The 25,204-nt window shown below is 43.9% G+C and overlaps 1 protein-coding gene across 3 annotated transcripts in view; it reads left to right on the top strand.

Annotated features, from left to right (window-relative positions):
• Positions 1–25,204, top strand: part of PASD1 (PAS domain containing repressor 1) — a 622,352-nt gene that overhangs the window by 456,618 nt on the left and 140,530 nt on the right. For all 3 annotated transcript variants that reach the window (XM_069612735.1, XM_069612734.1, XM_069612736.1), the window contains one exon: positions 13,260–13,342. In XM_069612735.1, the coding sequence (XP_069468836.1) occupies positions 13,260–13,342 (83 nt within the window). The remainder of the gene's footprint in view (positions 1–13,259; positions 13,343–25,204) is intronic.

Raw genomic sequence — 25,204 nt, 5'->3', positions numbered from 1 at the left:
AGGATGCCATAACTTTTCCTGACAAGAAGCTACAGTTTCGAGGCCATCCTCAGCCAACTAATTGACACATAGCCCTAAAGTACTAATTGATGGAAGGGAGGCAGGGTGAATCTTGGGGCACACCACATCTGGGTGTCCATTCTGCATGCTGCTAATTAAAGTGGAGATTTATGTCTAGGGGTGTAACCTACCCAATCACAATGGGCCAAATGATCTAGGGTCCTAGAGACGTCGTACTTGGAGTGATGTCTATCACGAGTGATGTAGAGGGATGGGCGTAGACGCCCACCCGATAAGAGTTATCCAATCCTCACACTCTGTTACCATATACAGATATAGCACCTATACTTAAGTTACCTTTTTTGACCAATAGAATTCCATGACAAACTTTGAGTGTAACACATCAACGATGACGAAAATTCGCTATAACTATTGCTGTCTGAATGATGATTTTGGGAGTTGAAGCGAGACGGGCGATCGCATCACTGTTGATTTCCATTGTTTCCCCGTTTTTTGTACTTGTCATTAAACGGACTTCCCTTTGCCAAACCATTGAGTTGTCCTCATTGATTGGTGTTGGAATAAGAGAATCCTGCACCCCATCCTCCTCAAGGTGAAGCTATCTCGTCTTAAAGTACTTGAGAGTGAGCTCTGATCCCATAGGCCCGTCAGAGGTCGCTCTGCCCTGCTGTACAGGTGGAACAAGTCTTATTCTGAAAAGGGGAGGCTCAGGTGGTCAACTCTTTGAGTGTTGTCCCAATACATGCCAACTACTAGTGCAACATCGCCACCCTCAGCGTATTGGACAATAATATCCATTAGCACCCTGTGAGGGGGTGGTGTCCAATCAGGATTCTTGGAACGCGGGCTGTATTCATTGGCACAAGGCAGCGTTCCAGGCAGCCTCAGTTGCCAGCACCCCTTCCCTTCCCCGCTCCCCTCACCTTACCACCCATGTAGTTTCCTGCACAGGTGCAAATGGTGTCTTTTTGGTTTTCCTTAAAAAAAAGAAGCGTACCTTTCATTTCCTGCCCTGCCTGGCCCAGCGCTGCACAGCGCTGCTGGAAGCCTCAGTCTGTTTTCCTGTTGATGACGTCACAGTCATCAATATGCAAAACAAATGGAGGCTTCCAGCAGCACTGCACGGTACCAGGCGGGGCAGGAAAGAAATTTATTTTTTATTTATGAAAATAATTGCGATATGCCCCTTGCAGCATGCCGACCCTTTCGGTAATGGCACCGCGACCCTCGTTAAGGGACCCTCGCTGTGCTTCGGCCCTTAACTTGAGCGACAGGCCGTTACCTACAGGTTGGGCGCCACCACCTCAGGGCATATCGCCTCAATAAGACAGTGCCTTTGAAGCATGATAGTTGTCATGTATATCATGGATATACACAAAAGCACACCAGACACACATGTGGGCTACATTGGCTTCAGTCACTAAAATGATTAGCAAGGCGAATAGTTTCATGCGGGACAGGAGGGAGCCATAGCTGGATGGAACAGGGGCATTAACATTTTCCTGTTGGACAACCCCATTTGGATTACAGTTTGTTTGGTTTTTGTTTGTTTATTCATTTCTAATGCGCACCAGACCCAAGGGTATCAGGGCGCAGCAGTTGAAGCAGGTGCAAGGCTTAGCTGGCCCTAGAAGTCTTGCTGGCCCTAGAGCAGCGTGCGAATTTGTAAAGGTGTTACAATGAATAATTGTGGCGTTGATAATTGATGGTTAATAACCTGGTCCTTCGCAGGTCTAGGGTAAGCCAGAGTTACTCAGTGTAGCTTCTTTGTGCATTGGCCGTTATGTTTCATTCAGCTAGCAGACGGCTTTACACATTATCAAGACAATGTTCTTTTTTCTGGGCATTGCCTTGTGCACTACTACTATGGCCATTGTCCCAGTAACGTTATATGAGAGCAAGCAGAGACTCTGCAAGACTCTTCATCGCATTGTTAATGGAGTGAAGTCTGGGAAGGGCACAGATGATGCTATCATTGGACATCTGGCTTTTGTATTCTGCATCTAAATATACTACACACTGTACATGCACTTCAAGTAAATCATCTTTCTGCCATCCTAGATGCCATTCGTTCACATGTTCCCTACCCTTTACAGAGTACAAGTTAGGACCATGCCAGAAAGTTATGGAAAGGAGACCTATCGATTGTGTTCTGAACCTTGACCTTACAAATAAGCTGTGTCTATTCACTCTGATGGCCGAACCTAGTGTACCAGGCCTCGAAGGGTGAGTTAAAGGACTGCGTGTAATAAGGGCATTGAACAATGTTGAAGGGCCCATAACTCCCAGCAGTTGGGCTCTACAGGGGTTGGTCAATAAACCTATTATAACCTGCATTGCTCTTAATAGTATAAAGGATATAGAAGTACATAGAAGTTATTAGTATTTAGTAGTCGGACGAGGGTCAATGAGCTTGTTACCAGCAAGCTCATTTGCCCTTGCCGTATCCTTACCTCACCGGCAAGGCACCGTTTGCCACCGCGTCTTCTGTCGAATGGCTGCCATAGGGGCCATTTTATTTGTTTACTTTAAAAAATATATATTTTCAATGACTGCCATTGAATGGAAGAATGAACTTCTTTTTCCGATCCATGGTGGCCATTTCTTTTCTTTTTTCAGTTACAAAACACCATAGTGTTTCACAACTGCAAAAAAGTGCTTTTAGTACCCCCGTCTTACGGACCGGGGTACTAATGGCCACCATGGAAAGTGAGAAGGGACTACGCGTAGTCCCTTCTCCCAGTCCATAGCGCCCATTTTATTTGTTTACATTTTTGAAAACTATTTTCAATGACAACCATGGAAAGAAAGAACGGACTTCGTTTTCGGATCCATTTCGGCCAATTTTCTTTTTTTTCAGTACCCCGGTCTTACGGGCTGGGGTACTAATAGCAATATGCCCTGAGGAGGGAGGGGCATTGCCACTTCAGGTAATGCCGCGGGGCCTGTAACTATGGGCCCCCCAGCATTACCTGAAGTGGTAATGCCCCCCCCCTGCTCGGGGCTTATTGCTTAAATAAATGTGGCTTTGTGGTTGCAGGGTGTTGGTTGTGGGTACACTCTCACTGCCGGTAGCCTTAGAATGTCGCTTTCTGTACAATTGGAGGGCTATAACAACCAAGCTGAGGGTTACACTAGTTCATATAGCCTACACATTGTCCAGTGATAATGCTACGTGAACATACCAACGGTTATAAATAAGACTTTAAGAGCTAACCTGACGACCGTACTGATAGTTATGGCCCTGAAAAGCAAGGTGTATGATCCCATAACAGCAAAACAAAGGAGGTGGTGGCTGGGAGATTTAGAGCAAATTGTAACCTCTGGCATTGCTCTGGGCAACCCTCCATCGTTCTTCACCTGCCAAGCCATTACAAATGGAGAAAGACCATATGCAAACCAGGCTTGGTCCCACCCCAAAGGGGTAGTCCAGCCCGAACTGCTAGGTCACATCCCTTCTGCACGAGACCACAAACATCCCCAGACATCTTTCAGCCTTGTTGGGCCTCATCAGTGAGGAGTAGCTTGGGTCTCTAGGCTCAGAAGGCACGGTACCCACATCTGGGAATACCCGTCCCACTCGGGGTGACAAAGTAAAAACAAAAAGGTGACGGCTGGAAGGTTTAGAATCAATCTTTTTTTTTTTTTTAATTATTTATTTATATTATATATAATATATACAACATATCAGCAACAGCAATATTATCCAAAACCAAATACAGAAAGTACATAAAAAATAATTAAAAATATAAACACTCAAGACAATTCAAGAACTAACCTAAAAGAAATCATTAAACACATTCCAGATCTTCTCATATGTAGAACATTTACCTTTCAATTTGTAAATCATTTTCTCTGTCCGTGACAGGCTATGCATTTCCTGTATCCACTCCTCATAGGAAGGTGAGACCCGCCCCTTCCACCCACGGAGAATCAGTCTCTTGGCCACAATGAATGCACGAAAAATCAACTTTTTGTGTGCAGAGCTTACATCGTCCAACCCGGAAACATCACCAAGGATTACCGTCCTAAAATCAAGGGCCAGCCCACATCCTGCAATCCTGTCACACACATTACAAACTTCACTCCAAAAATCTCTGACTCTCACACATTCCCACCACATGTGTTCCAATGACCCGACTGCATGAACGCACCCCCAACAGTTAGAATTGTCAGACATACCTCTTTTATGCAATGTTTCAGGGCACCAGTATACCCTGTTCAGGATCTTGATCTGTCGGGACCGTTCACCCAGATTCAGGGAGCACAAAGATACATTACGACACATATTCTGCCAGACATCCAAATCAATCTCTGATCCGATTTTCTCACTCCATACTCTCCGCAAATTGTCATTACTCCGAAAATTTGACACCATTAGTTTGTAAAGCTGACTGGCCAGACCGCCACACTTCCCACTCGAATCTGTCAGCAGCGGGCACACATCCAAAGAGTCGGACCAATCAACCTCGCCAACCGCTCTCTTAAGCCGTCTGTATGCAGAGTCCGATAAACCTTCAAAGTTCCATCTCTCTCTCAGCTCCGCTGCAGTCAACCATCGATCCTCATTCCCCAAATCAGAAACCTGTTTAATATCCATCAGAAACCATTCAGGCCAAAAAACTGTCCTCAAATTGTCCCTAATCTTAGGATTCAACCAAATAGAGGCACTCTTACACTTAAATGCATCTCGACCAAGCCATGATAAAACTGCAGTCCATGACTTGCGCAAAAATGACGATGCTAACAAATCACCACCCTGAATCTTGGTATTAGTGGTCAACAAGGCTGTCGGTCCCAGCGGCCCATAGGCACTCGATTCTGCTACCACCCAGTTGTCCAATTCACTAGTTAAAAATGGAACAAAAGAATGAGCGGAAAAGGCCAAATGATAGGCCCGAAAATTCGGTACTCCCAGTCCACCTAAATGAACTGGAAGCTGCAACTTCCACAGACTAAGTCTTGGTGACTTTTTGTCCCACAAAAATTCCTGAACTAGGCGGTCCAAATCATTCCAGTAACTGCTCTTAATACTCAGAGGAAGCATATTAGATATGAAGTTGATCTTAGGAGTTGTATTCATCTTCAGGGCATTAACTTTACCCCATAAAGAAAGATTAAGCAAAGACCACCTTTCTAATTCCGATTTACATTCTCGAATAACCACACTCATGTTTTCATCTACCATCTTGGAAAGAGGATACGTCAGCCATACCCCTAAATAACGCATGCGAACCTCACACCACGTAAATCCCTGCCCCGTACCCAGGGTCTTATCGCATCTATTCGTCAGAGGCAACACTTCAGATTTCAAACGGTTAATTTTATAGCCTGAACAATCATGAAATTCCGACAAAAGCCTCATCAAACTGGGTATGGACACTTGCAAATTCTCCAATACCAATAAAAGGTCGTCCGCATAAAGCCAAGCCTTCTGAGTCACCCCCCAACAACTCACTCCATGCAGATCTGGGTCATGTTTGATGCGAACAGCTAAAGGTTCAATTGCCAGAATGAACAACATAGGCGAGAACGGGCAACCCTGACGCGTGCCGCGCTCCAAACTGAAAGGTTCTGAAATTACTCCATTAGTCCTAACCGCCGCAGTTGGTCTTGAATATAGAAGAGCAACCCAAGAGATGAACTCCTCACCCAAATTCATCTTTCTCAGTACAGAATATAAATAATCCCAACTCACTCTGTCGAACGCTTTTCTACATCAAGCGACAGGACCGCAGCATCACAGTTCGTCCTATCCGCCATTTCCATAGTAAGCAATAACCTCCTGATGTTACTAGATGTATGCCTATTTCTCATGAAACCAGATTGTTCCTCTCCAATCAAAGTAGGCAATAAATGCACCAGGCGTATAGCTAGGACCTTAGCAAGTATCTTATTATCAGTATTGATTAGGCTAATCGGACGGTAACTGGCCGGGAGATTACAATCTTTACCCTTTTTCAAAAATACCGAGACAGACGCATGATTAGTACTTTTAGGCAGCGTCCCAGTCTGCTTGCTAGAAACAAACACGTCTCTCAAGAGTTCCAAGGCTGAATTCGGAAGAATCTTATAAAACTCACAAGGGAGGCCATCAGGACCCAGGGATTTACCTGTATTCAGCACTGAAATCGCCCCTTTGATTTCTTCCACCGTAATCTCAACACCAAGTAGATCACGATCGTTATCGAAAACCTTCGGCATCGGCAAATTACCAAAGAAGTTCTCACCCTCACCGGTAATACCCACCTCATTGCTATATAGATTCTCGTAGTAGTCTCGAAATGTCAAGTTAATTTTATTTGGATCAAACGTAATTCTACCATCCTTGTCAATAATAGACGTAATTGCAGATTCCGAAATCCTTTTCTTTAACCTGTATGCCAACCATCTGTCACAACGCTCCCCCTTCTCAAAATATGTACATTTAGAATAGAACAAGCCTCGTTCAGCCCTCATTGTCAAAAAGTCCTCCATTTCTTTTTTAAGTTTCTTCAAAGTTGCCAAGGAAACAGAATTAGTCGGTCAAGCATCAGATCCCTCGAGATCCCACTAATACGCTGATCTAAATCACGCCTCATACGCTCCTCCTTTTTTCGTTTACCACACGACAGTCCTAAACAGACACCACGCATACAGCATTTAAAGGCTTCCCACGTGTTCTCAACACTGATCTCTTCTGAGCGATTCTCCAAAACAAAGTAATTTGCTTCCGAAACAATTTGTTCTAAAATGTCATCATCTAACAGGATGGATGTGTTCATCTTCCATGAGAAACTTCTTTTACACTGAAATTTAAGTCTCAAATGCATCTCAACGGGGGCATGATCACTCAGTAAAATATTACCAATACAACATAAGACGACACAGTCCCACCAGAAAAAATCATATCCAATCTGGAGAACACACCATGCGCACTGGAAAAGAAGCTGTATTGCCGTTTATCCGGGTTCTCCAAACGCCACGTATCTTTCAAATCATGTTCCTCTAAGAGTGAGTGAAGTGCTTGATGGTGATAATCACAACGCAACACACGCCTGACTTGACTTCTATCCTGATCAGGATCAACTACCGTATTGAAGTCACCCCCAAGCAGAATATTAGGGTTATTCAAATCTAACAGGGTCTGTGCTACCATTCTAAAGAAGGAGCCATCGTCAATTGTGGGAGCATATACGTTGCAGAGGGTCGACAACTCCCCTTGAATCTCTACCAGCAATGCAATCATCCTGCCATCCTTATCCGCACATTTCTTCAAAACTTTAACAGGCAGTTTCTTACGCAACAAAATGGCCACTCACCTCGACCTTGACGAGAAGGAGGATCCATAAGCTGTTCCCACCCACTCCTTTTCCAATTTAGGAATCTCATCCTCCAAAACGTGAGTCTCCTGTAAAAAACATATGTCAGCATGCATATCTTGTAACATTTGGAACACCTTCTTCTTCTTTAACATATTATTGACCCCGTTCACATTCCAAGAGACAACACACAGGTCATTTGAGGTCCCACTTGTGTAAGAAGTCATTATAACTTGAAAGTCAGGAGCATCCAAAGCAAAAAAAAAGTAAAAAGAATCAATCTTAACCTCTGGCATTGCTCTGGGCAACCCTCCAGTGCATCGTTCTTTGCCTGCCAAGCCATTACAGAAGGGGACAGACCATATGCAAATCAGGCTTGGTCTCACCCTTTTTGTTTTGTATGAGCCCATAACACCATGTACTGCCAAAGAGATTGGTCTATAATGCAATCAGTGCACCCCATGTTGTTTAAATTAACAAAGAAAAACGAACTTATCATAGTGTGGTTAAAACATTTTTTGAAGATCTAATTGAAAATGTTCAGGCCTTTGACCAGCGGGGGGCGATATTACGTTCATTTTAACACCTCGTTTCTGTCTCCTGTGTTATTAAAAGATATGCTAATGAGCCTGTGCGTCTGAAGGAGGATGAGAGAAGGGGCTTCGTAAACAGCCAGGCTGCGTCCACCAGGTGCAACCTGGTGAAGAAATGGAGTTGCACTGTGGAAGCGAGGAGGGGCAGAGGCTGAGCCGCATCTGCCAGCTGCAGCATGGCACTCATTGTATATTCCAGGGTCAGGGTCATTACCCCAAAGGTAAAGTGGGGGGAGGTGGCAGGGGGCTGGAGACATGGATTTTGAGTTCCCAGACCTTGTCCGTAAGATGAGGCCTGGCCGAGAAGAGGTACAAGGAGGCGAGTAGTGAGGGCAACATGGCCGTTCTCACCTCAGCGCTCCAATCAAGAGAGGGAGTGCCACGCTTAGAGCTGTGCACGCGGGTAAATGGTGTGCATCGCTATGATGCTTACGCAGTCTATGAACAATACTGGTTCGTATAGCTCACAGATGAGCCAATCGCCATTGTGCCCACTGCCCAGGAGTGCCCTAATACAAAATATAAAAAGTACAGCTAAACTCTAACCCCTGAGAATGAGCAGTGCCACTGTTCACATCCCTCACAAATGCCTTTGGAAAGCATAAGACTTGACATTCCCATATTGGTCGCTCTCAACGGGGATAAAGAAACAATGCTAAGGAATACTACATTAAGTAGTGCAGTGCAGAGGAATTCATCTCATTGGAAGAAAATACAAAAATAAAAGGAGGCTCTCTTATTATTTTTTTTCTTCCAGAATCCGTGGGCATTCGCGAAAGATTCTTATGTGACAGATAGAATTAGATAAACGCAACAACGAATCTGATCTCTCGGTGGAATCCACCCGCTGAAAATAACATTCTGAGCTTAAAGATCACATTTTGTTGGGAGAGGCATGACTAAAATACCAATACATGACATGTATAAACCTGCGAATGATATACAGAGGAGTACACAGGGTAGGGCCTGAGCGGGCAAGGCCCACCCAACAACTGTAAATGCCCCCTCTGCAGCGCAGTGTGGGCATTTACAGATGTTAATGCCCCTGCGGTGGGCCCAACTAGATTAGCCTCAGGCCCCACTTGTTAGACAATCCTGGCTACGCCTCTGATGATATATGAGCGGAAGTACCTCCAGCTGTCCATTGTAGGTACAGTAGTGCATTGCAAGTCGCCATGTAAGTCCTGAAGAGCGGAGGTACCTCCAGCTGTCCATTGTAGGTACAGTAGTGCATTGCAAGTCGCCATGGAAGTCCTGAAGAGCGGAGGTACCTCCAGCTGTCCATTGTAGGTACAGTAGTGCATTGCAAGTCGCCATGGAAGTCCTGAAGAGCGGAGGTACCTCCAGCTGTCCATTGTAGGTACAGTAGTGCATTGCAAGTCGCCATGTAAGTCCTGAAGAAGGCTGGTGGAGTCTCTTGATGAGGCGGTGTGGTGTCAATTGCAATATCCTGTTCACATTACAGTCGCGGATATTTAATGTACTATACACAGGCTACATTACCATTATTCCACAAGCCCTACTGTTCATGTGCTCTTCCTTTTTTGATGTCCTGCTATGATCTTCCTACTCACTCTTTTATCTTGTTTTTTTCTGCATTCCGTGTCTTTTTACATGTGATTTCTACTCGCTTTGGGCCTAATTAACACAAGTGTTTTATAATGGAGCAATCCAATAGGAAAACGTTCTGTGAATCAGACCCTGTGTGGCTTTTGGAAATATGTTTCCATATTCCGCTAATTTGCTATCTATTTCATTTTTCTGGCTCTTTTCTCATTGCATCGTGCATTTGTCTTAATTCACCTTTCCTTTCTGCATTCTTTTATTAAAACAATCGTCTTGCCCCATGAGGGGCTTCAACGCCAGGGTAATAAGAACCTATGTCTGTCCATGTACTCTTTCTGTCTTATTTTGCATCCTAGAACCTAAAGTCCAGTTTGCACATTACCGTTTCGCTGGATAAAATAGGCCCAACACTTTATCCCTCCAATGCGGTTCATGCGACAGACTATCTCACTAGTAAAGTCATGATCCCTTGAGGAATTTTAACAAAACTTCCAGCACTTCATATTTACATAGTTACATGCACAAAACACAAAAACGCGAATTTTGTGTCATGTTATATTGTAGTTTTATAGAGCGCATCAATCACCCAAGGGTTTATCGCTGCTATATTTTTTATTGTTCATTTATACCTTGCTCAATACCAGCGAGTGGCTTCCAAGCGCAGGATCGGGATCAAATCTCGGTCGCGCCGCATCATCTGGCTTCCAAGACAAACCCGTTGCCCCTGAGCTATTCTTCCTCCCCATATGAAAAGTGAACTAAGTGCTGAAACCATAAAGTACTGCTGCCAGGTAGGAAGCCCTATTATTGGTTGACAATTAAGGCTTTTAATTTCTTGCGGAAAGGCAGAAGATTACGTTCTCTCTGGAGATCAGAGGGTAGGGGGTTCCAGAGTCTGATTTCCTGCACCAGGAAGGAACGTTAACCTGATCTCTGGAGATCAGAGGGTAGTGGGTGTTCCAGAGTCTGATTTCCCGGACCAGGAAGGAACGTCCGCCTGATCTCTGGAGATCAGAGGGTAGTGGGTGTTCCAGAGTCTGATTTCCCGGACCAGGAAAGAACGTCCGCCTGATCTCTGGAGATCAGAGGGTAGTGGGTGTTCCAGAGTCTGATTTCCCGGACCAGGAAGGAACGTCCGCCTGATCTCTGGATATCAGAGGGTAGTGTTCCAGAGTCTGATTTCCTGGACCAGGAAGGAACGTCTGCCTGATCTTTCCTTCCTGGATCCATGCACAGTTAGAAGATTAGGTTCTCTCTGGAGATCAGAGGGTAGTGGGTTCCAGAGTCTGATTTCCTGGAGCAGGAAGGAACGGCCGCCTGATCTCTCCTTCCTGGATCCATGCACAGTTAGTCTTATGCCCGACCTTAATCTTTTTTTAATTATTTGTTATATTACGTTTATTGTTTTAAAGGTGAAATAACACAAAATAAGCAATAAAAATGAATTGCAGCATTTCAAGCATATAAATATAATATACACATAGCTCATCAGAGCTAACATGTTTATGAGAAAGAGAACAGAACAGCAATGGAAAGAAAAGAGAGAAGGGAGGAGAAAGGGAGAGAGGACGAGAGAAAAAACTAAAAACAAACAAAGGCACAGTGAAACATATAGGTCATTAAATGCACCCCAAATGCACGACTTTAATCTTAAAGAGGAGTGCATCGCAAAAAAAAAGGTCAGACACTACCCATCATTCTACATCTTATTTTCCAACATACAAAAGAATACAAATACATGTTTAAAAATGTCTTCTTCTAGTTGCATCTTAATGTCCTTATCTTGCTAACCTGCTTGTGCGCAACCGCAATCATAGCGACGGGCTGTGTATAATCGGATTGGACGTCCGCCTGAACTTAAATCACCAGTGGCATTTAAAAGGATTTCAATTACTTAGGAAAATAGAATTATTGATGATATGGGAAAGATAGCCAGGGCACCTGCTCGTGACTCCGGCGCTGGACATTAGCACATTTAGGGCAGGAAGTAAGAGCAATTCTAGTGAACAAAAGCTGGTTAGCACAAACCAGAGGTGAAGCCCCCCGGAAACAGAGTTCAGGAAAAGTCGATAATGGATTCATTCCTCTGCGAGTGCCTATTATCTCACCGTGTCCTGTGTTTGCCCGTTGGCATCAGTCGCAGTGGTTCCGTGTTGCTTTGCTAGTGTATAAGCCAGCGGTTATGCAAAGCAGCTCTGGGGGCCGAGGCCACTAACCTCGTCAACTCATAATCAGCGGAAGCGGGCCTCTGTTTGCCTGCGGGCACGGAGCTGTCAGGAATGGAAAAGACTACCTTGGCCATTAACACAAACTTTCCCAACCCTTTTTCCTGCAGGTTTGGACATGGCGCTAGCCGGTTTTCCTTCAAACCTTATTCCACACCTTTATGTAGATATATAATTTTGGAAAGCCCCAAATTAGTGCTGTCGTAGTTTCAGAGCGGCTAGGCTTGTCTGCGGAGTGGCGCACTCTGACCCGGCAGGGCTTTCTAAACCTTAGTCTGCTGTAAGAAAGAAAAGGAGCGCGGGGAAGACAAGAGGATGGGAAAGTGGCAAGTAGATGCTAGACACACAGGGCAGGGTGATGCAGAAAGGGGAAGAATAGTTTGTTATACCCGGGGGCGAGGGGGCATATCAGTGCTATTTGATGAACCGTACTTCTTTGAAAGGGGGGCAGCACATATGTCCTAAAGTGTTGTGTGAATTGGGTTGTGTTTCCAAGGTGATTTCAAGAATGTAGGGTTATGACGCAGTGAGGGAGATGTGCAAGCCCACCCCTTAACTGGCCTGCAGGGCCGGCCTTAACGGCAGCAGCGCCCTGGGCAAATTGGCGCCCCTCCAACCCCGCTAATGCATGAGCGCCCTATTCCAATGCAAACCGCCTTGCTCCTGCGTCAGAGCGAGGAGCTAATCATGTGAATAGGGTGCTGATGGTTATTAAATGCGCCCTGCCGCCACGGGCGCCTTCTCCCACTACTCCAGCTAGGGGGAGCCCTTGAAAGACTCCCCCGAGCTGGCGTGGCGTGGGGTAATGGCGCCATGGGGGAATGGCGCCATGGGCGGTCACACGGCCTGCCCAGCCCTAAGGCCAGCCCCACTGGCTGAAACAGTTTTTGTGAATCGGGCATTTTGTAGGTTGTGGATTAGAAAGGCAGCTTGCGCCCTCTCCCTGTTGAGCAAACAGCAATAACATTTCCTGGTTTCCCATCACAGAAACATTTCACAGGTGCTAGTGCAGTTCTGCAGGGTATTCTCAGTAGGGCAAACATTGCCCAAGTGCGAAAAATATAGTCTTTCAATGCATTTGGCGCACCAGGACAATGTTTGTCGTAGTGCTGATGCCGGGTGGAATAAGTACCAGGGTTCGATTTGGTCCTGGTGCAAAAATGGATAAAAATAATACTTATTTGCATTAGAGCATGTTTTGCCTTAGCGTTATCATTCAGAATGGCACTTCCACCGGTGCCTAGTTCCTGTAACGAAGCACAAGCCAACTTTTACCAAATAAGGCTCCTTTAGTTTGATAAGAATTACAAATCAATTTAGGCATGGAATTAGCTTTAAGGCCTTTTAAGGGCGTTCTCTCGTGTAGCTTTTCTGAGAAAGAAAGTTTGAATGTTGCCACACCCTGTGCCAGGGAAGGAAACTGCGTCACGTGGCATTCATCCATGGTACATTTACTATAATCCAGTGAGCTGGCATTCCTCTCGTGGCTGTGCATGTTGACTTGTGCCCGGTGCCAACTGGATGAAATGACAACCCTATCTCTTGTTCTGCAGGAGTTGTGCAATGTGGAGGAGCCGAGCGAGGAATTCACCTCAAGACACAGCCTGGAGTGGAAGTTCCTGTTCCTGGACCACAGGTGAGAGGAACCCGCATGGTTGCACTCCTCGAGCGGTGGTCATCGGGTGTTTACAAAAGAAAACAAAATGGCGCTGCGCCCTTAAAATGTCTCTCTAAAGGCCTGAGTATGCCTTCCAAACATACGGCTGCATGCTAATACTGTCGTCGCATGCATTAAGCATGCAGTCATGTTAAGGTTTCTCATGATTTCGAGTCATGTGGACCCCTCAGTCATTCCTCCATTTTAGAGTCCCCTAGAACTCCATGGGGATTCCAAGTTGTAACAAGTGGTCATTACTCCATACTGTAGTACATGTGTGTAATGGCAACTACCACCACACAAAAGTCGGTGAACCACAGGAATTTCAAGGTTAAAACTCGAAATGTGTCAAAGTGGTAAAGCATTATACAATACTGGATGTTCATCACTGCCGCCAAACTTGTAATCAGGCCCTAGCTGTTGAAACCATGCATGTTATCCTATGTTATGTTATGCAGCGCCTATTAGGTGCATTTAGAAACTGGCTGTCATGAGATTATTGTATGCTGAACGATACAGTGTGTTTTGTGGTGCTCACAAAGTCGGTACCTTTTCTCTTGCCTAGTAGGCAGCCGCTTCAGTGTATTATGGGTTTGACCAAGCTGTGGGGAATTAGCATCACCAAAATGAGGGTATTCAGACTGGAGCAATTAGTGGGCAGAGTATAGTCTGGGGATCGGAGCCGATAGAAGCAGCGGTGGGGAGGTGCTTCATTACTCTTGCAGGCCGTACCCGCAGAAGCGGGTTGACTGTGGGGTATCGAGGCATGTATATCGGTAGGATAGTGCATATTGAGAAATGCGTGCAGTATTGGGGCAGGCTTACCTATGGGACAGTTGGGGCAGGCTTACCTAGGGGAGTTGTGAGTGCCAAGCAATTGCACTGAGAATGTCCCATCAGAGGTATTCTAGTTTTGCATGTACAACACCTGTATGGTGGCATAATCGGCTGCCAACTGCCTCGGTTAGCAGACTGGTATCTGTTAATTTTGGGTTGCCGATGGTAGGGCCCTAACTGTTGGCGTTGGTCTTTCACAAATATCCAATATATAAAATAAATAAATAAACGTTCACCAGCTTGTATGAAGAGGGTGTTTTTGTTACGATGCAGTTGCACGGTGTAACCGTGCTAATGTGGAGAGTTGATCATGTACTCTATTGAGTCTTTCCGTATCATGACGCTTGTAGGGGGACTGGGTCTTGCAACTTTTACCAACATGTGTATATGTGTATATTGCCTTTCTGGGGTCGGGCCATGAGACCGTCTCTAACACCAATGAGTGTGCAGCTATTTTGTGTGTGTGTGTCAGTTGGGAGCTGAGATAGGAGATCTTACCTGGTTGTTTCGGCTTACAGTAGGCATGTGTGTGGGTTTGTAGCACGTGGCCTTCGGTAGAGCCGAAACACAAGAGTAACAAGGGATACCAGGGATATCTAAGTACTGTGACCTGGCCTGGAATGAACATATACAAGATTAACATAGATGGTCAGAGTACTGTTGCGTTCAAATGACAGGTGCAAGTGTACTATCCTTGTCTACAAGGTCAAGCTGATTTGTCGGTGCATAAACCTACTGTCAAGCACCAGCGTCCAACAATAAACAAGAACTTGAGATGAAGCAATTGAATTCAACCCAGTGGACGCTCGAATATAATTAAATATTTTTTATTGACATTATTAAACAAATCACTAAAAAAAATGATTTTTCAATAATAAAAACATATAGCAATATTAGTATCAAAAGACCTGATACAACATTCCCATCTCAAAACTACAACCAACCACACTCATACACAATCCATTCAAAAATTCATTCAATAATGGCAAACATATCATCAATAAAAATCAAACATTCTAAAACACCTATTGTACAATTTTTGATCCATTATTAATATGAACCATAAAATTTAACGCCACTGAGCCTATTCCTCATTAATGTCATCTCTTCTGGCTCAGGTGGATATGGCTTCAAACTGTTCACAAATAACAATAGACTCCCCAACCCGACATGTTTCTTTCATAATATCCAGTAAATAGAAATTCTTCAGGGGCACTGTGGTCCAGCGAAGTGGGGTAGAAAGTATATGGAAAAAATGAGAGACATGTAGAATACACCAGCGAAGCTCACCTGCATAAGAACACAACATCAATCAGGCCAAATGCATACATTACAAGATTGATCATTACTACCACCGTGTTATCAATAAACGGGGCGTAGAAAAGGTGATTAATACCTTCCTTCTTCCTTAAACCAAGAAGACAGTAAGAGGACCGTGATCCACAAACCAAATAGAAGACACCATATACGTTGGTACCTCTACAGTATATCCACCATCACCAACACCTCATGAAACTCCTAGATATCCAGAATCAACAAAGAAAAACCTTACCATAAGGAAAAGAATTCCTATGACCAAAAAAGGTTTATGAAAACACCAAAGAGTCAAGGAAAGTAAAAACAAAGGTAGTTTCTAACGAAACACTCACGTTCAATCCCCTGTGACTCTCTTCGGTAAACAAACACAGATGAGGGTCATCACTGGGGGCACGCACCCGCCATAACAATAAAGCAGCGTGCAGTCCCTGATTTAATAGGAGGAGCCTCCTCACAGATTCTGTGTGAGAAAGATAGCAACTTGTTGTCTACCTGTAGACACAAAGGCGAAAACATGATAGATAGCCAGACCAAATGTAGCTCTGAAACAAACCACATATCTGTGGTATTAGAGTGACATAATGAGGTGAGGGCAAATATATATCACATTTGTCCCTGCGTGGTAACACCCCGTAACGTACATTCCCGTTGCACGTACGAGCACTTATTAACCCAAAACTTACCTATTTGGAAACATCGAATGCTTAATAGCCTCTGTATAAATCTTAACCATGTCCCGATGGGACTCGTCCCGTGAGATAACACCAACCACGAGAGTTAATTTAAATCGTGACCGTAGAAATGCCCGATTCTAAAAAGGACAGAAAACCATGAAGGGAAACAATCGGCACGTAAAAGCAGGACTTCAAATTGCTCGATGTATTAACCTAAAAGAAAACCCCATATGTTCAGCAAACTCCCTTCATGTTGGGACTGCCATAAATCTATAAATAGATAATCACTAGCCCATTCCCGTGTTCACGCTAAGTGCTAGACAACATTCATGAATGAACTAACAACACAAGCAGGAAAAACAAAAAGCAGGAAAAACAAAAGTTTCCCATGCTTCTTTTATGTCCACAAGTTTCAAAAAACGGGGGGGAACACAGATGATAAATATAGCAACCCCACCCGAACCAAAAAACACCTACACGCCGAAAACAAAGTTCGGACAGGAACCATGGCAGCGTACCTCCTTACCTATGTAGTTCTCCAAACAGCAGCGTGAATGGCCGCGGGAAACAAGACTGCCGGCATATCCAACAGTCAGTCTCCGGAGGGCTAGTAGATAAACCTACTCACATTATCACGTGACTAGCACGTGATTAACAAGTAACATGAATTAGCTTAATGAAACACGCCCCTCGAACTACGTGCCAGCTCAGCCGGCCCGTCAGTCAGCGGAACCCTTACAATATCGGCTGAAAAAGAGAAACGAAACACAAGGTAATTAACGGCGGGGATTACTAAAATAGGACACCCGAATATTTGGGCACAATAGGCATCATTGTGCACCAGATACTACCACATGTGAAATCATGTGACAATAAAGGCGGGTACATAACTGCCCACTCCTACAAGTGCTAGAAAGTTGGAGTAAATATCAAATCCCACAATCCGTTCACATAAAAGAGGAAGACAAAGATCTCAACCGACAATGAGGAGATTCGAAAAAACCAAGGCAATGATCACAATAAAAGTTGGTCATAAAGAGGGTGAAAGGTTAGAAATTCCAATCAATCGCCTCATTTAAGCCAACCACATGGCTTCTACTCAGAAAAATAAGTTTGGTCTCCTCCCTCGATAAAGTGTGTTTATCCACAGCACTATTATTAGTAATCATAATCTTTTTTAGTACTGTCCATCTCAGATCTTCACAATTGTGATCCCGCATTATAAAGTGCCCTACCATAGGAGCTGTTAAATTCCTGAGTCTAATACAGCTTTTATGTTCGCTGATACGAATTTTGATTTTTCGTTCAGTTTTACCGATATAAATCTTATGGCAAGGGCACCAAATGGCATATATGACAAAGCTCGAATTGCAATTCGTGAAAGCTCTTTGTTCCCAAGGTCTAGAGAGTCCTATATCCACCTCGGTAGTACGTTTAGTAAGGGGACAGCAAACACACTTACCACAAGGAATATGTCCCCTTACTTTCGGTAACCCCCACTGTTGACTAATGGTGGTTTGTTTGTCAAACTTATTACTGATGTCATTCATGCACACCATCTCTTTAATATTGCGTCTCCTTTTAAAGGCGCACCGTGGGGTTACCACAGGTATTTTAGCATGTGCTAAAAGATGCCAATGACTTTTTGACAATCTTGACCACATGGTTAGAAAGGTGGTTAAAGGTACTCACAAAGACCAGTGGACCAGACTCGGATGAACTGACTTTCGGTCTATATTCAAGTAAAGCTTCCCAGTGATTATTGGAGGCTCTCTTCAAAGACCTCTTCACAATTTTGTTGGGATATCCCCGCTGAATCAGATTATAACTCAAATCAAAGGCTTCCGACTCAAACCTCTCTTTCTCACTGCTGTTCCGTTTGAGTCGTAAAAACTGCCCGAAAGGTAAATTGTCCCTTAAGGACTTGGGATGGAAACTGTCATACCTGAGAAGGGAATTCCTGTCCGTAGTTTTGTGAAAAGGTTTCAATCCCAACAAATTACTAGAGGGATTGGAATAGATAGTTAGATCTAAAAAATCTATCTGCTCCCTATGAAAGTTCATAGTGAACTTCAAAAAGGGATTAATCCCGTTTAGCCACTGAAAAAAGGATTGTAACGTGGTTTCATCACCATGCCAGATTAGCAGTACATCATCTATGTACCTTCGCCACAACGAGATACATTCTTTGAAGATATTATGTTCACTATAAACACTCATGTGTTCCACAAAGCCTACATAAAGATTAGCTAAGTAGGGTGCCACGGCCAAACCCATGGCAGTGCCATGGACCTGTTGGTAAAAAAGGCCGTCAAATTGAAAGTAATTTTCAGTAAGCGCCAACTCCGTGCACCATAAAATAAATGAATTGGGTGTCATACCAGTGCTGCGTTCAGTTAACAGCAACTCTTCGATAATATCCAGTGTGGACGACTGAGGAATTTTGGTATACAAAGAAACAATATCCATAGTGACAAGAATATCCTTCTGAGGATTGAAATGTAAATTCTCAATCAATTTGATGACTCCCTTCGAATCTTGGACATAGGACTTCATTTTACCAACAAATCCTGTCAAAAAGGAATCGACAAATTTAGCCAACGGTTCCAGCACTGTGTTCGTGCCTGACACTATTGGTCTACCCGGGGGATTCAATAGTGTCTTATGAATCTTCGGCAGAATATAGAACAAAGGAACACTGGGATCCCTCTTCACTAGATACTCAGCCTCCTTCCGAGTTATCCAGTTCCTGTCTTTTGCCTTTTCTACTTTGAGGGCGATAATATTCATCAAGCGTCCTGTTGGATCCTGTTCAACAGGTTTGTAAAAGGTAGTATCTGAAAGCTGTCGTAAACAATCTGTGACATAATCTTGACGGTTCAATAACACTATTGCGCCACCCTTATCAGCACCGCGTATTACTATGGCCTTGTTGTTTTTAAGAGAATCAAAGGCTTTTCTCTGAGCCATCGAACAATTTTGAAAAGCATATGGAGACTGGGTAGATTCTAACCTTTCCAAATCAGCTAAAACCCTTCTCTCAAACACCACAGATTCTGGACTGTGGCTGGTCGTGGGTGGACAAAAAGTGGATCGGTTATGTAAACCGCTGTTCCTATCTTCATCTTCGAAAGGATTTTCATGAAACTACTGTTTAAAATGTATTTTCCTAAATAGTTCCTCTATTTCAACTCTTGAAATGAACCGGTCATAGGAAATAGTAGGGACAAACCCAAACCCTTTTTCCAGAACAGATGTTTCAACCGGTGTGGGTGTATATGAAGACAAGTTTTTTAGTAAGCTTTGTTGCTCCTTGTTACTGGTGGTTCGTAATCCCAGTTTTGTAGGTCCTGGTCTAAAAAACCAAGAGAGGGTCCCCTCCTTCTAGTAAATGGGCGAGTGTTTTGAGACCTACGTCTGTTGGAATTCCCACGACCCCGATTGTTACCACGTCTCTGTTGTCTACCACCACCTCCACAAGAAAAAGTGTCTTCGTCTGAGCTATGTGAACTAAACGAGGTATGGGATACCTCGCATTTTTGTGTTGTTGAGTTTTAGGTGCCCCATCATAATGTTGATCCGGCACATACCCTTCTTGGGTATATCGAAACGCTTTCTCATGGGAAAAATCTGTAATGTCTGTTTTTAGCCGTCTAATACGGTCTCGTACTGTGGATTCTTTAAAATCATTCATTTCCCGAATAATCTCATCTAGTTTCTTGGTGTATACCTCCAACAGTACAAGTTTTTTGATGGCTTCTTCTAATTTGGAGAGTTCTTCAAGTTGTTTAATTGACATCTCCTTAGCGGTGTCAATTATTAGGATGAGCCAATCCCTTCCACATTTATTCGCAATATAACTCCACCTGATGATGAATTCTTTGTTATCCAGGAATAATCGTGGCTCATTCCTCACCACAAGACCTTGTGGTAAGACACCGTTACGCAAGTATTCCAACATAATAGTACCGTGAAGTTCTGTGCGGATGGATCTTTTGCAAAGTTGAAAGAGCTCATCCCAATTGCTGATATTAGTCAATGGGGAACTATCTCCATCATTAGAAAATAACGAGGATTTAGCCAATAATTCAGCCACATATTTATCATCATAACTGCGGGTTTTATCAGCCGCCATTGTGTCAATACAGAAAGTCAACTAGTTAATCTGGAATATCTAAAAGAAGTGACGAGGTGCAAAAATGACAATGAAACATCCTTAATTATAGGAAGGAAAAGGGAAAAGAGAATCCCACGGATATGAACCGTACAAAAAATACCAAAACACAAGAGTAACAAGGGATACCAGGGATATCTAAGTACTGTGACATGGCCTGGAATGAACATATACAAGATTAACATAGAAGGTCAGAGTACTGTTGCGTTCAAATGACAGGTGCTAGTGTACTATCCATGTCTACAAGGTCAAGCTGATTTGTCGGTGCATAAACCTACTGTCAAGCACCAGCGTCCAACAATAAACAAGAACTTGAGATGAAGCAATTGAATTCAACCCAGTGGACGCTCGAATATAATTAAATATTTTTTATTGACATTATTAAACAAATCACTAAAAAAACTGATTTTTCAATAATAAAAACATACAGCAATATTAGTATCAAAAGTTATATTTGTATTGATCAACCCTATCAATTCATCATTGGACTGACCTGATACAACATTCCCATCTCAAAACTACAACCAACCACACTCATACACAATCCATTCAAAAATTCATTCAATAATGGCAACATATCATCAATAAAAATCAAACGTTCTAAAACACCTATTGTACAATTTCTGATCCATTATTAATATGAATCATAAAATTTAACGCCACTGAGCCTATTCCTCATTAATGTAATCGCTTCTGGCTCAGGCGGATATGGCTTCAAACTGTTCACAAATAACAATACACTCCCCAACCCGACATGTTTCTTTCTGTATAATATCCAGTAAACAGAAATTCTTCAGGGGCACTGTGGTCCAGCGAAGTGGAGTAGAAAGTAGATGGAAAAAATGAGGGACATGTAGAATACACCAGCGAAGCTCACCTGCATAAGAACACAACATCAATCAGGCCAAATGCATAAATTACAAGATTGATCATTACTACCACCGTGTTATCAATAAACGGGGCGTAGAAAAGGTGATTAATACCTTCCTTCTTCCTTAAACCGAGAAGACAGTAAGAGGACCGTGATCCACAAACCAAATAGAAGACACCATATAAGTTGGTACCTCTACAGTATATCCACCATCACCAACACCTCGTGAAACTCCTAGATATCCAGAATCAACAAAGAAAAACCTTACCATAAGGAAAAGAATTCCTATGACCAAAAAAGGTTTATGAAAACACCAAAGAGTCAAGGAAAGTAAAAACAAAGGTAGTTTCTAACGAAACACTCACGTTCAATCCCCTGTGACTCTCTTCGGTAAACAAACACAGATGAGGGTCATCACTGGGGCCACGCATCCGCCAAAACAATAAAGCAGCGTGCAGTCCCTGATTTAATAGGAGGAGCCTCCTCACAGATTCTGTGTGAGAAAGATAGCAACTTGTCGTCTACCTGTAGACACAAAGGCGAAAACATGATAGATAGCCAGACCAAATGTAGCTCTGAAACAAACCACATATCTATGGTATTAGAGTGACATAATGAGGTGAGGGCAAATATATATCACATTTGTCCCTGCGTGGTAACACCACATAACGTACATTCCCGTTGCACGTACGAGCACTTATTAACCCAAAACTTACCTATTTGGAAACATTGAATGCTTAATAGCCTCTGTATAAATCTTAACCGTGTCCCGATGGGACTCATCCCATGAGATAACACCAACCACGAGAGTCAATAAAATTGTGACCGTAGAAAAGCCCGATCCTAAAAAGGAAAGAAAACCATGACGGGAAACAATCGGCACGTAAAAGCAGGACTTCACATTGCTCGATTTATTAACCTAAAAGAAAACCCCATATGTTCAGCAAACTCCCTTCATGTTGGGACTGCCATAAATCTATAAATAGATAATCACTAGCCCATTCCCGTGTTCACGCTAAGTGCTAGACAACATTCATGAATGAACTAACAACACAAGCAGGAAAAACGGTAGAGCCGGCCTGGAGACGCAGCTTGTGTCCTCACGTGATGTCTTGATCATCGCCCTTCTCCTTGTTTACGGATGTGGTGTGTACTGTTTGAAAGCGATGAGTTCCAGGGCAGAATGTGCATTCTGGTGCAGTGTCTCTGACAGAGTGTAGTTTGAGTAACAATATATGAGCTACCAGTTGACTGAATTGCTTAACGGTGTTGGCAGGGTGCTAATTGATACAACATGCTTATGTGTGATGTTCAGCAGGACAGCATTGGGACTGTCTACTTCTTACTTTCTCAAGGGCAGTCATTTTTATATCAGCACTGTCACCTCAAGGGACTTGATTTTCAGCGTCTTATATTATTCACATGAATCTGCTGGGCCATATGGATGTTGGGCTGGGCATCTACCTAAAAAAACCTGATGATGATATCAAACCATGCTTACATGGCAATGGCTGTAATGGCTTTAATTGCCTGAATGTTACTTTTGGGGCAATGTTAAGGAATGACTTTATCCAATCAACATTACCTCCAATTTAACCCATGTCACAAAAATGGCATGCGACTGCTGAGTGATAGGAAAAGCTGGCCTGGAGTAATGATCTGTGCTTCTGCCTGTGGGTGGTAGTCATCCGTTGTAAACCTAGTCATTTCCCGGCTCCATCATTGGTCAAGATCAAAAATCCACACAGCACTGCATGGAATCTCCTATCCCATCCTCAGGCCTGGGGTGCAGTGTGAAGCACAATATGTTGCTGATTAGCTTGGACGAAACATCTGTGTCTTAGTTTTGTGATTACTGACCAGAACCTGCGTGACCCTGGGCACCCATTCACTTGAGGGGTAGCCCTCAACTTTCAGCTTATTCACAGCAACCTTTTCCTCCAACACAGACTATTTACAATCATAGCACCTTTTTTGAAAATAGGAAGTTGTTTCTGGGGAGGGAGGGAGGTAGAGGCTCACCATTAATGTTGGCAGTGTTCAGCCGCTGATGTCTCCATCAGGTCTTGCAGTAGCCTTCTTTCCTTCTGGGGGTGCAGGTAGGCCATCCATTCGGTATAGGCCAACATGACTGCACCAAAAGTTCCGACCTGTACAAAAAGGTCGTAAATGCATGCCAGCAAAGTTTCGAACACGAAAAGTTCGAACCTTTGGTGGCATGCATTTTAGGTAGGTAAAAAAAAAAAAAGATGCAGGGACTGCGGGGGTGTCCTCCGCAACAACCCGCTCACCATACTATACAGTATAATGAGTGGGGGTTGCGGGAGACACCCCCACAGCACACCCGAGAAAGAAAATATAAACAGGGGCTGCAGGGGGGTCCCCCGCAACACCCTGCTCACTACACTGTAAAGTATAGTGAGTGGGGGTTGCGGGAGACACCCCCGCAGCACACCCGAGAAAAAGAAAAAACAGGGGCTGCGGGGGTGTCTCCCGCTACACCCAGCTCACCAAACTACACAGTATAGTAAGCGGGAGTTAAGTTGCGGGGGGAAACCCCTGCAGCTGCCCAAAAAAAAAAAAAAAAAAAAAAAAGACACTGCAGCGCCAGTTCCTGATCACGGAAGTGAAAGGCAACCAGCGCCGCAGGTACACAGCGCGTCTTGAAAGGTAAGTAGGGTGTGCGTGGGGGTATGTTGGGGTGTGCGACGGAAAAATCACGCAGATCCATCCTTTCAGCAGCATTTCCTGCAACAATACTGCACTCATCATAAGAAACCTTTGCAAAGTGAGGCAGTATCACACGTGTTAATGACCTAATCTCCGGTACATCAGCCCTCGCCATACTCTTAATGTACCCTACACTTCTACCCCAAGACCAAGTTGTTACAACCCCATACAAACTAGGTCCTCATTATCTCCCTCTGCATGAAGTGCTTGGCCTACGTTACCCTCAAATAGTGACACCTCCCTCGGCACTAACCCCCGCCTCCTCGGATTTCTGGTGTTGCCGGTGCCTGCACCTCTTCATAGCAGAGGCAGGGGGTTGAGTGCTTTTGCCCCCTGGTGGCAGCAGCAACATAGCGGGTAAAGGATTGAAATTAGTGGCACTGGGGAGGACCACAGCAGAGGCTCAGACAATTCCAGTGTCCCAGCCAGAATGGGCTTCAGTGGGGGTTTCGTAGTAGCAGGGGAAGCTCTGGACACCGGCTTCAGGGGCAACAGGGTGCCTGGGGCAGCCGTCTACATGGACATAGCGAACCAACAAACACTAGTAAGCTGCAGGCTGCCGGTAGCTCAGCCACTTTCATAGAAAGAAAAAGGAGACTGACAGCTTTCAAATATCCACCATGGAAAACGTCACACTTCACGCTACAATGCACAATGGCTGGGCTCTTATTATGAAAACAGGACCAATAAAAACAAGCCACACCTAATAGCCCAAACTAAAAAAAAGATAAAAGACAAAACGAAGAAGCATACGACATATGAAATCCCTGATAAAAAAAACAAAAAAACATTAACATAAAGCGGTCGCCATTTTGAAAGTAAAAATGGCTGCCAAATTCAGCCCACAATACAAATGCAAAGAAATCGTGCGAAAGGGGTTTCATTTTGGGCAGGAATGGGTTTAACTTCACAGAGGTTTCACCTACAAATGAGCGGAAATGGATGGACACAAAATCAAACACACCTGCAGCCTATGTATCCGTCCTCGTGTCATCTCCATTTGAAAGCATTACAAGCCCTCCTTCTGAGCCCTCATTCTCATCTCCACTCTGATGCTCTTATTTCAATGACAATAGTTTTGGCATAGCGACACCTAATAGCCCAAACTAAAAATGGTGGTCTTCTGTAAAGGTCCATGTATTCTCTGGCACCACCAGTGGTATTGCAGCAGAGGCCAAGGGAGGAAGTTGGAAGCCGCAGACATTCTTTTCATGCTTTTGGAGTATTTATTACTTGAA

Source organism: Ambystoma mexicanum, chromosome 5p (assembly GCF_040938575.1).
Source record: "Ambystoma mexicanum isolate Mex_15411 chromosome 5p, UKY_AmexF1_1, whole genome shotgun sequence".
Lineage (NCBI taxonomy): Eukaryota > Metazoa > Chordata > Amphibia > Caudata > Ambystomatidae > Ambystoma > Ambystoma mexicanum.
Note: the sequence above shows the minus strand (reverse complement) of the source record. Positions and strands in the feature narration are given on the sequence as shown.